Source organism: Salvelinus fontinalis, chromosome 22 (genome assembly GCF_029448725.1).
Source record: "Salvelinus fontinalis isolate EN_2023a chromosome 22, ASM2944872v1, whole genome shotgun sequence".
In the NCBI taxonomy this organism is placed as follows: domain Eukaryota; kingdom Metazoa; phylum Chordata; class Actinopteri; order Salmoniformes; family Salmonidae; genus Salvelinus; species Salvelinus fontinalis.
In genome coordinates this window covers 35,153,823-35,168,322 of record NC_074686.1, presented here as the reverse complement: position 1 = coordinate 35,168,322, position 14,500 = coordinate 35,153,823, and the positions used below count along the sequence as shown (strand labels likewise).

Here is a 14,500-nt window from a genome sequence, read left to right as displayed (position 1 = left end):
CCTGTACCAGTCCTGTACCAAGGCCTTATCAGTCCTGTACCAATGCCTTATCAGTCCTGTACCAGCCCTGTACCAAGGCCTTATCAGTCCTGTACCAGCCCTGTACCAAGGCCTTATCAGTCCTGTACCAAGGCCTTATCAGTCCTGTACCAGTCCTGTACCAAGGCCTTATCAGTCCTGTACCAGTCCTGTACCAAGGCCTTATCAGTCCTGTACCAGTCCTGTACCAAGGCCTTATCAGTCCTGTACCAAGGCCTTATCAGTCCTGTACCAGTCCTGTACCAATGCCTTATCAGTCCTGTACCAATGCCTTATCAGTCCTGTACCAGTCCTGTACCAAGGCCTTATCAGTCCTGTACCAGTCCTGTACCAAGGCCTTATCAGTCCTGTACCAAGGCCTTATCAGTCCTGTACCAGTCCTGTACCAATGCCTTATCAGGCCTGTACCAATGCCTTATCAGTCCTGTACCAGTCCTGTACCAATGCCTTATCAGTCCTGTACCAGCCCTGTACCAAGGCCTTATCAGTCCTGTACCAGCCCTGTACCAAGGCCTTATCAGTCCTGTACCAAGGCCTTATCAGTCCTGTACCAGTCCTGTACCAAGGCCTTATCAGTCCTGTACCAGTCCTGTACCAAGGCCTTATCAGTCCTGTACCAGTCCTGTACCAAGGCCTTATCAGTCCTGTACCAAGGCCTTATCAGTCCTGTACCAGTCCTGTACCAATGCCTTATCAGTCCTGTACCAATGCCTTATCAGTCCTGTACCAGTCCTGTACCAATGCCTTATCAGTCCAGTACCAATGCCTTATCAGTCCTGTACCAAGGCTTTATCAGTACTGTACCAGTCCTGTACCAAGGCCTTATCAGTCCTGTACCAGTCCTGTACCAGTCCTGTACCAAGGCCTTATCAGTCCTGTACCAGTCCTGTACCAATGCCTTATCAGTCCTGTACCAAGGCCTTATCAGTCCTCTACCAGCCCTGTACCAAGGCCTTATCAGTCCAGTCCTGTACCAGCCCTGTACCAAGGCCTTATCAGTCCTGTACCAGTCCTGTACCAATGCCTTATCAGTCCTGTACCAAGGCCTTATCAGTCCTGTACCAGTCCTGTACCAAGGCCTTATCAGTCCTGTACCAATGCCTTATCAGTCCTGTACCAGCCCTGTACCAAGGCCTTATCAGTCCTGTACCAGTCCTGTACCAAGGCCTTATCAGTCCTGTACCAATGCCTTATCAGTCCTGTACCAGTCCTGTACCAAGGCCTTATCAGTCCTGTACCAAGGCCTTATCAGTCCTGTACCAGCCCTGTACCAAGGCCTTATCAGTCCAGTCCTGTACCAGCCCTGTACCAAGGCCTTATCAGTCCTGTACCAATGCCTTATCAGTCCTGTACCAGTCCTGTACCAAGGCCTTATCAGTCCTGTACCAGCCCTGTACCAAGGCCTTATCAGTCCTGTACCAGTCCTGTACCAAGGCCTTATCAGTCCTGTACCAGTCCTGTACCAAGGCCTTATCAGTACTGTACGAGTCCTGTACCAGTCCTGTAACAATGCCTTATCAGGGATACAGGGCTGAGGAAGAGTAGCCATGTTAGGCCTTATCAGGGATACAGGGCTGAGGAAGAGTAGCCATGTTAGGCCTTATCAGAGACACAGGGCTGAGGAAGAGTAGCCATGTTAGGCCTTATCAGGGATACAGGGCTGAGGAAGAGTAGCCATGTTAGGCCTTATCAGGGATACAGGGCTGAGGAAGAGTAGCCATGTTAGGCCTTATCAGGGATACAGGGATGAGGAAGAGTAGCCATGTTAGGCCTTATCAGAGACACAGGGCTGAGGAAGAGGAGCCATGTTAAGCCTTATCAGAGACACAGGGCCGAGCAGGAGGAGCCATGTTAGGAATGCTGTCCTGTTAGAACTCTGTACTAGTCATGACTGGAGGAGAATCCTGAAGTAGCCTCTGGTCATAATAAAAACTGTCCAGTGTATTTCTATCTATGACAGTGGTAAGGGAGACAGCACCAGATTCCGGCACAAGTCCATTCTCAATGGGAGCATTCATTTATTGGAACTCAATAGGAGACCTCTCTCTAATACCTCTCACTGGCCTGTGAGAGCTCCCTCCCATGTAGGGGAGAGAGGGCGGAGGGGGAAAGGGCGAGAGGGGGGAGGGAATGGGAGAAGGAGGAGAGAGGTGGGAGAGGGAGGACGGGGAGGAGAGGGGGAGAGAGGGGGAGAGGGAAGAGAGAGAGGGAGAGCGAGAGCGAGAGGGAGAGGGAGGAGAGAGGTGGGAGAGGGAGGACAGGGAAGAGAGGGAAGAGAGAGGGAGAGGGAGGAGAGGGGGAGAGAGAGAGGGAGGGGAGAGGGGGAGAGAGAGCTGGAGAGGGAGGAGAGAGAGGGAAAGGGAGACTGGGAGGAGGGGGAGTGGGAGAGGGAGGAGAGAGGGGGAGTGCGAGAGAGGAGGAGAGGGTGGGAGAGAGGGTGAGAGGGAGGGATAATTGGATTAGCTGAGGCTGCTCTGAGGTTAATTACAAAGAGGACCGTTATCAGATTAGAATAAACTGTTTGCATATGTCTCTCTTTCCTTGCTCCCCTTCTGCCCCCTCTCTCCCCGTCCCTCGCTCCCCTTCTGCCCCTCTCTCTCCCCGTCCCTCACTCCCCTTCTGCCCCTCTCTCTCCCCGTCCCTCGCTCCCCTTCTGCCCTTCTCTCTCCCTGTCCCTCGCTCCCCTTTTGCCCCCTCTCTCCCCGTCCCTCGCTCCCCTTCTGCCCCTCTCTCTCCCTGTCCCTCGCTCCCCTTCTGCCCCTCTCTCTCCCTGTCCCTCGCTCCCCTTCTGCCCCTCTCTCTCCCCGTCCCTCGCTCCCCTTCTACCCCTCTCTCTCCCCGTCCCTCGCTCCCCTTCTGCCCCCTCTCTCCCCTTCTGCCCCTCGCTCCCCTTCTGCTCCTCGTCCCTCGCTCCCCTTCTGCCCCTCCCTCTCCCCGTCCCTCGCTCCCCTTCTGCCCCTTTCTCTCCCTGTCCCTCGCTCCCCTTCTGCCCCTTTCTCTCCCCGTCCCTCGCTCACCTTCTTCTGTAGGTTCAAAGATGTCAGATGGGAAGATCCATTCCACCCACAGACTTGTAAGGAAGACACATTATCGTACTAGAGGAGTACCCATTTCCTGCCCATTTCCGGTTCATTCCCAGACCTATTCCCGGTTCATTCCCAGACCCATTCCCGGTTCATTCCTAGACCCATTCCCGGTTCATTCCTAGACCAATTCCCGGTTCATTCCTAGACCCATTCCCGGTTCATTCCTAGACCCATTCCCGGTTCATTCCCAGACCCATTCCCGGTTCATTCCTAGACCCATTCCCGGTTCATTCCCGGTTCATTCCCAGACCCATTCCCGGTTCATTCCCGGTTCATTCCTAAACCTATTCCCGGTTCATTCCCAGACCATTCCCGGTTCATTCCCGGTTCATTCGCGGTTCATTCCCAGTTCATCATTCCCAGACCCATTCCCGGTTCATTCCCAGACCCATTCCCGGTTCATTCCCGGTTCATTCCCAGACCCATTCCCGGTTCATTCCCGGTTCATTCCTAAACCTATTCCCGGTTCATTCCCAGACCATTCCCGGTTCATTCCTAGACCAATTCCCGGTTCATTTCTAGACCCATTCCCGGTTCATTCCTAGACCATTCCCGGTTCATTTCTAGACCAATTCCCGGTTCATTTCTAGACCCATTCCCGGTTCATTCCTAGACCCATTCCCGGTTCATTCCCGGTTCATTCCCAGACCCATTCCCGGTTCATTCCCGGTTCATTCCCAGACCATTCCCGGTTCATTCCCGGTTCATTCGCGGTTCATTCCCGGTTCATCATTCCCAGACCCATTCCCGGTTCATTCCCAGACCCATTCCCGGTTCATTCCCGGTTCATTCCCAGACCCATTCCCGGTTCATTCCCGGTTCATTCCTAAACCTATTCCCGGTTCATTCCCAGACCATTCCCGGTTCATTCCCGGTTCATTCGCGGTTCATTCCCGGTTCATCATTCCCAGACCCGTTCCCGGTTCATTCCCAGACCCATTCCCGGTTCATTCTCGGTTCATTCCCAGACCCATTTCATGTATTGACACTATTCTCGTCACTGGTCAGGTTGTCTCTTCATCTCTGTCCCCCCCCCCCATGCGTGTCTATGTGGATGTGGATGTTAACGTTCACGCATTCACATGCACGCACACGCACATACTCATGCAAAGACGCACACACACCTCTCTGTCTGCCTCTCTGTAGCATGGTGACAGTGAGGTTTAGTTAGATTGCTCTCCTCCCAGCTGCTCTTTAGCTGTCACTCCATGCTGAGTGCCAAATAGCACCCTATCCCCTATATAGTGCACTACTTTAGACTAGGGCCCAGCCCATCACAGCACTGAGACATGAGTATTCACTGCTGCTACCAATTATCCACCCTCCTCTGAAATGAAAGCAGGCCTAAATGAACACTTCATGACAGATACTTTCAATTGGTTATCACTTCTGTATCACTTCAGGAGTGAATGGATCCCGTCAAGTAGATGTTACTTGAACTGAGACACTTGGAAATTATTTTATAACATTCTTCAAATATTCCTATAAATATCTGTTTTAGTCTACTGAAGAGGAAGCTGTTGAGGGCTGTGCTATTATTATTATCTGGTTGTGGCTGAATCTGTCAATGTAGAGTAGCTACAGATGTAGGATCTTAATTTGACCTGTATTGTCACTGCAAAATAATCCTGCAGCAACAGGATTTGAAGGTTTAGTCCATAAATGCTGCTTGCTCGGTGGTTAGTCGATGTAGCTGGTCAAAATGAGGCTACATGAAAAGTGGTATACTGTTAATATTAATAATGTGTGTAATGTGTAATATAATACAATAATGTGTGTTTAGTGCAGGTTTTCAGTGAATTTATGTAAATCCCAAAGCTCATCTGCATTTCCTGTGGGCCAGGAAAATTCTCAGCAACAAAAGGGTGATCAAATTAAATCTTACATCTGTAGGTGTTTTAATCTAAGAAAATGTATGCCCAATGCAACTTTCAAAGCTAACCCATTTTCCATAACTTCAGGCAACAGAGATCATGGAGTGTGTTGCCGTTTTACCTTTAATTATGGAGTGTGTTTCCCTTTTAATCACAGAGTGTGTTTCCCTTTTAATCACAGAGTGTGTTTCCCTTTTAATTAATCACGGAGTGTGTTTCCCTTTTAATTAATCACGGAGTGTGTTTCCCTTTTAATCACGGAGTGTGGTGCCATCTGTAGATTATGGAGTTTGTAGCTGTTTTCATACACACTGAGTGTACAAACATTAGGAGCTGATATGGACTGACCAGGTGATGTCACCTGTTAAACCACTTCAATCAGTGTAGATGAAGGGGAGGAGACAGGTTAAAGAATATTTTTTAAGCCTTGAGACAATTGAGACATGGATTGTATGTATGCCATTGGGGGTGAATGGGCAAGACAGAAGATTTAAGTGCCTTTGAACGGGCTAGCACGGCGATGCAGAGACTTAGAGGCCCGCTATTAATCATTTTTACCCATAAAATACAATACAACAACACTGAATGGAATGAGTTGAATCCATGCTGGAATTGATGTTACCACAAATCTATGTTTTCAAATGTGTCTTTCCCCCTGTTGTGTTTTCACAGGACAGTGGTGGGAATACAGAGTTTGGCTGGAGCTCTCTGTCTGTGGAGGCTGGGTAAGATGCAGGAAGGCTGGGTGAGCAGCTGGAAGGCTGGGAGATTGGGTGGCAGGAAGACTTGGTGGCAGGGAGGCTAGAAGAATAGGAGGCTGAAAGACAGGAATGCAGGATGGCTGGGTGGCAGGGAGGCTTGGTGTCTGGATGGCAGGGAGGCTTGGTGGCTGGTTGGCAGGGAGGCTTGGTGGCTGGTTGGCAGGGAGGCTTGGTGTCTGGTTGGCAGGGAGGCTTGGTGTCTGGTTGGCAGGGAGGCTTGGTGGCTGGTTGGCAGGGAGGCTTGGTGGCTGGTTGGCAGGGAGGCTTGGTGGCTGGTTGGCAGGGAGGCTTGGTGGCTGGTTGGCAGGGAGGCTTGGTGGCTGGTTGGCAGGGAGGCTTGGTGGCTGGTTGGCAGGGAGGCTTGGTGTCTGGTTGGCAGGGAGGCTTGGTGTCTGGTTGGCAGGAAGGCAGGGAGGCTTGGTGTCTCGTTGGCAGGAAGGCTGGGTGGCTGGAAGAATGGGTAGCAGGGAGGCTGGGAGGCTGAGTCGGAAGGAGGTATGGTTTGGTGGAAGGCTAGGTGGAAGGGAGGTAGGGTGGGTGGAAGGCTAGGTGGCAGGGAGGTAGGGTGGGTGGGAGGCAGGGTGAGAGACTGGGTGGCTGGGAGGCTGGGAGGAAGAGTGGCTGGGAGGCAGGGAGGTAGGGTGGCTTTGAGGCTGGGAGGTAGAGTGGCTTTGAGGCAGGGAGGTAGGGTGGCTGGGAGGCAGGGAGGTAGAGTGGCTGGGAGGCAGGGAGGAAGAGTGGCTGCGAGGCAGGGAGGAAGAGTGGCTGTGAGGCAGGGAGGTAGAGTGGCTGGGAGGCAGGGAGGCAGGGAGGTAGAGTGGCTGGGAGGCAGGGAGGTAGAGTGGCTGGGAGGCAGGGAGGTAGAGTGGCTGGTAGGCAGGGAGGTAGAGTGGCTGGGAGGTAGAGTGGCTGGGAGGCTGGGAGGTAGAGTGGCTGGTAGGCAGGGAGGTAGAGTGGCTGGGAGGTAGAGTGGCTGGTAGGCAGGGAGGTAGAGTGGCTGGGAGGTAGAGTGGCTGGGAGGTAGAGTGGCTGGGAGGCTGGGAGGTAGAGTGGCTGGTAGGCAGGGAGGTAGAGTGGCTGGGAGGTAGAGTGGCTGGTAGGCAGGGAGGTAGAGTGGCTGGGAGGTAGAGTGGCTGGGAGGCTGGGAGGTAGAGTGGCTGGTAGGCAGGGAGGTAGAGTGGCTGGGAGGTAGAGTGGCTGGTAGGCTGGGAGGTAGAGTGGCTGGGAGGTAGAGTGGCTGGGAGGTAGAGTGGCTGGGAGGTAGAGTGGCTGGGATGCAGGGAGGTAGAGTGGCTGGTAGGCAGGGAGGGAGAGTGGCTGGTAGGCAGGGAGGTAGAGTGGCTGGGAGGCAGGGAGGTAGAGTGGCTGGTAGGCAGGGAGGTAGAGTGGCTGGGAGGCAGGGAGGAAGAGTGGCTGGGAGGCAGGGAGGTAGAGTGGCTGGTAGGCAGGGAGGTAGAGTGGCTGGTAGGTAGAGTGGCTGGGAGGCTGGGAGGTAGAGTGGCTGGGAGGCAGAGTGGCTGGGAGGTAGAGTGGCTGGGAGGCAGGGAGGTAGAGTGGCTGGGAGGCAGGGAGGTAGAGTGGCTGGGAGGCAGGGAGGTAGAGTGGCTGGGAGGCAGGGAGGTAGAGTGGCTGGGAGGCTGGTAGGCAGGGAGGTAGAGTTGCTGGGAGGCAGGGAGGTAGAGTTGCAGGGAGGTAGGGCCTCTGGCAGGCTGGAAGGTAGGGCGGCTGGGATGCTTGGTGGTAGGGTGGCTGGGAGGCTTGGCGGCTGGGAGGCTGGGAAGCTGGGAGGCTGGGCGGCAGGGAGGCTGGGAGGCTTGGCGGCTGGGAAGCTGGGAGGCTGGGCGGCTGGGAAGCTGGGAGGCAGGGGGGCTGTGAGGCTGGGAGGCAGGGGGGCTGTGAGGCTGGGAGGCAGGGGGGCTGGGAGGCAGGGGGGCTGGGAAGCTGGGAGGCAGGGGGGCAGGGAGGCTGGGAGGCTTGGCGGCTGGGAAGCTGGGAGGCTGGGCGGCTGGGAAGCTGGGAGGCAGGGGGGCTGGGAGGCTTGGCGGCTGGGAAGCTGGGAGGCTGGGGGGCTGTGAGGCTTGGAGGTAGGGTGGCTGGGAGGCAGGGGGGCTGGGAAGCTGGGGGGCAGGGAGGCTGGGAGGCTGGGAGGCTGGGAGGCAGGGGGGCTGGGAGGCTTGGTGGCTGGGAAGCTGGGAGGCTGGGCGGCTGGGAAGCTGGGAGGCAGGGGGGCTGTGAGGCTTGGAGGTAGGGTGTCTGGGTTAGGGGGTGATTGAGCACCCCTGGCCACAGAGGTAGTAGCCATCATTCTTCACCTTCTCTTAATGGCTTTTAGAACAACAGAGCGAGGGTCTGACTCTAACCAGCTACGAGTGGCGCCCTCCTTCGTACCCCGCCAAGCAGAAAGCCAATCACTTAGGAGCTGCGGTTGGAGCTTCGGCCAACCCCAGAAACATAATGGAGGACATTAACACTGAAGCGCTCCACCAACTCCTACTGCCGACTGCCCCCAAAGAGCTCACCTCATCTGGGTTTCTGCATTTTCACTTTCTCTCTTCCTCTCTTGCTCCCTGTGGCCAAATCAAGCTGATGCTAAAGCTGCTGTTTCCAGGCAATGGTCTGTGGAGTCGTTGATCTCAAAGAACAATGATGAACCACCTCGTGGCTAGAGACTGGTGAAGGTCACAGGAGGACTTCAGAGGAAAGGAGGGCAGGACAACGGAGGAGAGGACAGAAGAGGAGAGGCCAGGCCAGGTGCTGGAAGGAGAGGAGAGAAGAGGTGAGGCTAGGTGCTGGAAGGAGAGGAGAGGAGAGGTGAGGCTAGGTGCTGGAAGGAGAGGAGAGGAGAGGTGAGGCGAGGTGAGTCGATGCCAGGTGCTGGAAGGAGAGGAGAGAAGAGGTAAGGCCAGGCCAGGTGCTGGAAGGAGAGGAGAGAAGAGGTGAGGCTAGGCCAGGTGCTGGAAGGAGAGGGGAGAGGAGAGGTGAGGCCAGGCCAGGTGCTGGAAGGAGAGGGGAGAGGAGAGGTGAGGCCAGGCCAGGTGCTGGAAGGAGAGGAGAGAAGAGGTGAGGCGAGGTGAGTCCAGGCCAGGTGCTGGAAGGAGAGGAGAGAAGAGGTGAGGCTAGGCTAGGCCAGGTGCTGGAAGGAGAGGGGAGAGGAGAGGTGAGGCGAGGTGAGTCGAGGCCAGGCGCTGGAAGGAGAGGAGAGAGGAGAGGCGAGGCCAGGCCAGGCCATGCGCTGGAAGGAGAGGAGAGAGGCGAGGCAAGACCAAGCGCTGAAAGGAGAGGAGAGGAGAGGCCAGGCGCTGGAAGAAGAGGAGAGGCGTTACGAGGAGAGGAGGGGAGGACACCAGAGTTAAAGATGCAATATGTAACTTTTTGGGCGACCTGACCAAATTCACATAGAAACGGCAGTTCTAGATCTGTCATTCCCATGGAAAGCTAGTCTAAGAAGCGGTAGATGTTCTATGTGCGCTGTTTCCTGTTCTTATGTTTCCTTTTTGCCTCCTCTTGCTTTCGGTTTTGTACACCAGCATTAAACAGCTGAAAATACAATATTATTGAAAAAATATTTCACAGCAGTTTAGAGGGTACAATGATTCTCTACAAGTGGTCCCATTGTGGCTCAGTCGGTTGAGCATGGTGCTTACAATGCCAAGGGTTGTGGGTTCAACTCCGGCTGGAGGTACCCATATGTAAAATGTATGCATGCGCAGACTATAAGTCACTTTGGACAAAAGTGTCTGCTGAATGGCATATATGAGTTACTTGTTTTGTTACATGAAGTGAAATTAGGCAAACTATTTTAAATTTCAGCAACCAGGAAATGGCGGAGTGATTTCTGCATAGTGCACCTTTCAGAAAACTTCAATCATAAATGTGTTGTTCTCTAGAGAGAACCTGTCAACCTTTGTTTATGAGACTTCTTACCAATAAATGCTGCATTATTTGACTTTCTTCCCTCGCTCCAGAGACGTAGCAGTGAGCTCCGTTGTTCTCTTAGTGGTCCATTCGGTTCCTTGTGTCAGATTGGAAGCTAAAAGGAACACAGAAAAATAAAAAAACACAGAAAATAAAACCAAGACGTGCTTCTGACATAATGAGAGCTTAGCTCGTCTGTATTTCCCCACTGCCCAGACAAGCTGTCACTGGAAACAAAGGCTTCTGACAACTCTAGAGTATTTACTGGAGCATACGGAAAAGTAAACAAACACACACACACACACACACACACACACACACACACACACACACACACACACACACACACACACACACACACACACACACACACACACACACACACACACACACACACACACACACACACACACACACACACACACACACACACACACACACACACACACAGTCTTCTACAACTAGCCTTGTTACAACTAATCCTATTTTCCCTAACCCTAACCCTAAACCAAACTCTAACCTGTACCTTAACTTTAACCCAAAAACCTAACCTTGATCCTAAACCTATTCTAACCTTAACCCCCTACAAATAGCGTTTGACCTTGTCCCCACAAGTATAGTTAAACACGTCCACATCCACATCCACAACCACACACACACAGGGCCGAATCCAGGCATAAGCGACGTAAGCCCCCCCCCCCCAATATCTCTCTCTCTCTACAGTACCAGTCAAAAGTTTGGACACACCTACTCATTCAAGGGTTTTTCTTTATTTTTACTATTTTCTACATTGTAGAATAATAGTGAAGCAATCAGGACTATGAAATAACACATATGGAATCATGTAGTAACCTGTTTACAACATATGACAACATATTTTGAAACAAATCAAAATAGACTTTTGATTCTTCACCCTCTGCTGCAGATTAGAGGTCAGTACTCTACCGCCACCAGCCTGTATCAATCATATCACTTTTAAAGTCGCTTAGGCCACTAGTTTTGCCAATTCTAACATTCAATCAAACAATGACTGAATGCCTCAATTCCTGTCTGCCTGTTTTATATAGCAAGACACGGCCACGTGACTCACTGTCTGTAGGAGCGATACATTTTTGTGAACGGGGTGATGTACCTAATAAACTGTCCGGTAAGTGTGTGTATGTATGTATATACACTGCTCAAAAAAATAAAGGGAACACTTAAACAGCACAATGTAACTCCAAGTCAATCACACTTCTGTGAAATCAAACTGTCCACTTAGGAAGCAACACTGATTGACAATAAATGTCACATGCTGTTGTGCAAATGGAATAGACAAAAGGTGGAAATTATAGGCAATTAGCAAGACACCCCCAATAAAGGAGTGATTCTGCAGGTGGTGACCACATACCACTTCTCAGTTCCTATGCTTCCTGGCTGATGTTTTGGTCACTTTTGAATGCTGACGGTGCTCTCACTCTAGTGGTAGCATGAGACGGAGTCTACAACCCACACAAGTGGCTCAGGTAATGCAACTCATCCAGGATGACACATGAATGTGAGCTGTGGCAAGAAGGTTTGCTGTGTCTGTCAGCGTAGAGTCCAGAGCATGGAGGCGCTACCAGGAGACAGGCCAGTACATCAGGAGACGTGGAGGAGGCCGTAGGAGGGCAACAAGCCAGCAACAGGACCGCTACCTCCGCCTTTGAGCAGGAGGAGCACTGCCAGAGCCCTGCAAAATGACCTCCAGCAGGCCACAAATGTGCATGTGTCAGCATATGGTGTCACAAGGGCTCTGAGGATCTCATCTCGGTACCTAATGGCAGGCAGGCTACCTCTGGCGAGCACATGGAGGGCTGTGCGGCCCCACAAAGAAATGCCACCCCACACCAAGACTGAACCCCCGCCAAACCGGTCATGCTGGAGGATGTTGCAGGCAGCAGAACGTTCTCCACGGCGTCTCCAGACTCTGTCACGTCTGTCACATGTGCTCATGTGCTCAGTGTGAACCTGCTTTCATCTGTGAAGAGCACAGGGCGCCAGTGGCGAATTTGCCAATCTTGGTGTTCTCTGGCAAATGCCAAACGTCCTGCACGGTGTTGGGCTGTAAGCACAACCCCCACCTGTGGACGTCGGGCCCTCATACCACTCTCATGGAGTCTGTTTCTGACCGTTTGAGCAGACACATGCACATTTGTGACCTGCTGGAGGTCATTTTGCAGGGCTCTGGCAGTGCTCCTCCTGCTCCTCCTTGCACAAAGGCGGAGGTAGCGGTCCTGCTGCTGGGTTGTTGCCCTCCTACGGCTACCTCCACGTCTCCTGATGTACTGGCCTGTCTCCTGGTAGCGTCTCCATGCTCTGGACACTACGCTGACAGACACAGCAAACCTTTTTGCCACAGCTCGCATTGATGTGCCATCCTGGATGAGCTGCACTACCTGAGCCACTTGTGTGGGTTGTAGACTCCGTCTCATGCTACCACTAGAGTGAAAGCACCGCCAGCATTCAAAAGTGACCAAACATCAGCCAGGAAGCATAGGAACTGAGAAGTGGTCTGTGGTCACCACCTGCAGAACCACTCCTTTATTGGAGGTGTCTTGCTAATTGCCTATCATTTCCACCTGTTGTCTATTCCATTTGCACAACAGCATGTGACATTTATTGTCAATCAGTGTTGCTTCCTAAGTGGACAGTTTGATTTCACAGAAGTGTGATTGACTTGGAGTTACATTGTGTTGTTTAAGTGTTCCCTTTATTTTTTTGAGCAGTGTATATATGTATATTTTATTTTTAAGTTGTCATTACGTCAGAAGTACTTGGCTTTATCTTTCTGTGTTCCTTTTAACTTCCAACCTGACACAAGGAACCGAATGGACCACTAAGAGAACAACGGAGCTCACTGCTACGCCTCTGGAGCGAGGGAAGAAAGTCAAATAATGCAGCATTTATTGGTAAGAAGTCTCATAAACAAAGGTTGACAGGTTCTCTCTAGAGAACAACATATTTATGATTGAAGTTTTATGAAAGGTGTACTATGCAGAAACCACTCCGCCATTTCCTGGTTGCTGAAATTCAAATAGTTTGCTCAGTCGGGGTCTCAACTTATTGTTGCGAGTTAAAATAATACAATACACAAGGTGCAAGTTCGAAATTTGGTTGTTGATCCCTTTGTCAGTAACAGACAGTCACTCAATTAGCCGCCTCCGCTAACAATTTTTAGAGTGGTAAATTAGTCTAGCCAGTTATCTAAACATGTAGTATTCATGGCTGAATACCGACCGGGCACCCAGGGCATGTGCCCAAGGGCCCTGACCTCCAGGGGGCCTGTCATGCCAAATAGTGTCCCCATCTACGCCACAATGGGATTCGATGAGTTCTACTGTAGATTATGTTGCTAGGGCTGTTGCTAGGGCTGTTACTTGAATTCTGACCGGATTATGTAATGAGCCAAAGCGTCCGTTGCTATGCTGGTTGCTTGGCTATTTCACCTCAGAAGCGCTCGCATGGTCCGCACAAAAAATGAATCATAATAGAGGACTACTGAAATGATATTATTTCAGTGTAGATATGGGAAGCGCAGATGAAAATAAAAACATGACGGCCAGACAAGCCAGTGAATGAATCAAACGTATTTGCGTATGAATGTAGTGGAAATTAGCTGACTTGGTGATCTGTAAGGTGTATTTAATTTGAATGTGTCAAACAGATGACACGTTTTCTTTGACATTTCTGAAACGTAGCAGCGTTTAAGACGTGGATTTCATGTTGTCACGTTAACAAGTTCCCCAAAAGTAGTTTGAATTAACATTTTTGTTTTATTAGCGAAACAAAACTTGTTTAAACAGGAAAATTGTCGTGGAAATCAGCCTTGTTCGCATTGCGATGATGAAAAGAACGTCATTTAGGCTGTAATGATCTCCAACATTCGAATCATTAGCTAATTACACCGTTGATATGACAACGGACGCTAATAGTTTATCAAATCCCATTGTAACGTAGAGGGGGACACTATTTGGCCAGGGGACACTATTTGGCAGGGAACACCATTTGGCCAGGGGACACCATTTGGCCAGGGGACACTATTTGGCAGGGGACACCATTTGGCCAGGGGACACTATTTGGCAGGGGACCCCATTTGGCCAGGGGGCACTATTTGGCCAGGGGGCACTATTTGGCCAGGGGACACCATTTGACCAGGGGACACTATTTGGCCAGGGGACACTATTTGACCAGGGGACACTATTTGGCAGGGGACACTATTTGACCAGGGGACACTATTTGGCCAGGGGACACTATTTGGCAGGGGACACTATTTGACCAGGGGACACTATTTGGCCAGGGGACACTATTTGGCCAGGGGACACTATTTGGCCAGAGGGCACTATTTGGCCAGGGGACACTATTTGGCCAGGGGGCACTATTTGGCCAGGGGACACTATTTGGCCAGGGGACACTATTTGGCCAGGGGACACTATTTGACCAGGGGACACTATTTGACCAGGGGACACTATTTGGCCAGGGGACACTATTTGGCCAGGGGACACTATTTGGCCAGGGGACACTATTTGGCATGACAGGCCCCAAAAGGCTATAGCCAGCCTTATACACACGCATTCATCAAGTCAAGTGCAAACATTCCCTTTTCCTTCACAAAAGACTACTTTAACTTCTTTCTGCACTTTGTCCAACACCTTGCTTCTGTAACCTCTAACTCCTGTAACCTCTGTAACATCTAACTCCTGTATCCTCTGTTGCCCTGTAACCTCTGTAACCTCTGTAGCCTCTGTAACTCCTGTAACCTCTGTTTCTCTGTAGCCTCTGTAACCTCTGTAGCCTCTGTAACTCC

General features: G+C 51.6%; 1 protein-coding gene across 1 annotated transcript; it reads right to left on the bottom strand.

Moving 5' to 3' along the window:
• Window positions 1–6,305: 6,305 nt before the first annotated feature.
• LOC129820346 (uncharacterized) lies at window positions 6,306–13,003 on the bottom strand. The gene is made up of 3 exons (XM_055877412.1): window positions 12,934–13,003; window positions 9,708–9,790; window positions 6,306–7,997 (listed from the first exon to the last, which is right to left on the bottom strand). Exons 1-3 carry the CDS (start codon window positions 13,001–13,003, stop codon window positions 6,306–6,308), a joined length of 1,845 nt encoding a protein of 614 aa, XP_055733387.1.
• Between the last annotated feature and the right edge of the window lie 1,497 nt (window positions 13,004–14,500).

Excerpts from the sequence above, each read along its gene's own strand:
- LOC129820346 (XM_055877412.1), bottom strand. The coding sequence starts at position 13,003 with ATGGGGACACTATTTGGCATGACAGGCCCCCTGGAGGTCAGGGCCCTT. Across the intron at positions 9,791-12,933 it reads GCACATGCCCTGGGTGCCCG|CTTCCAATCTGACACAAGGA; the intron begins GTCGGTATTCAG and ends TGTTCCTTTTAG. Across the intron at positions 7,998-9,707 it reads CTCTGGAGCGAGGGAAGAAA|CCTCACAGCCCCCCTGCCTC; the intron begins GTCAAATAATGC and ends CCTACCTCCAAG.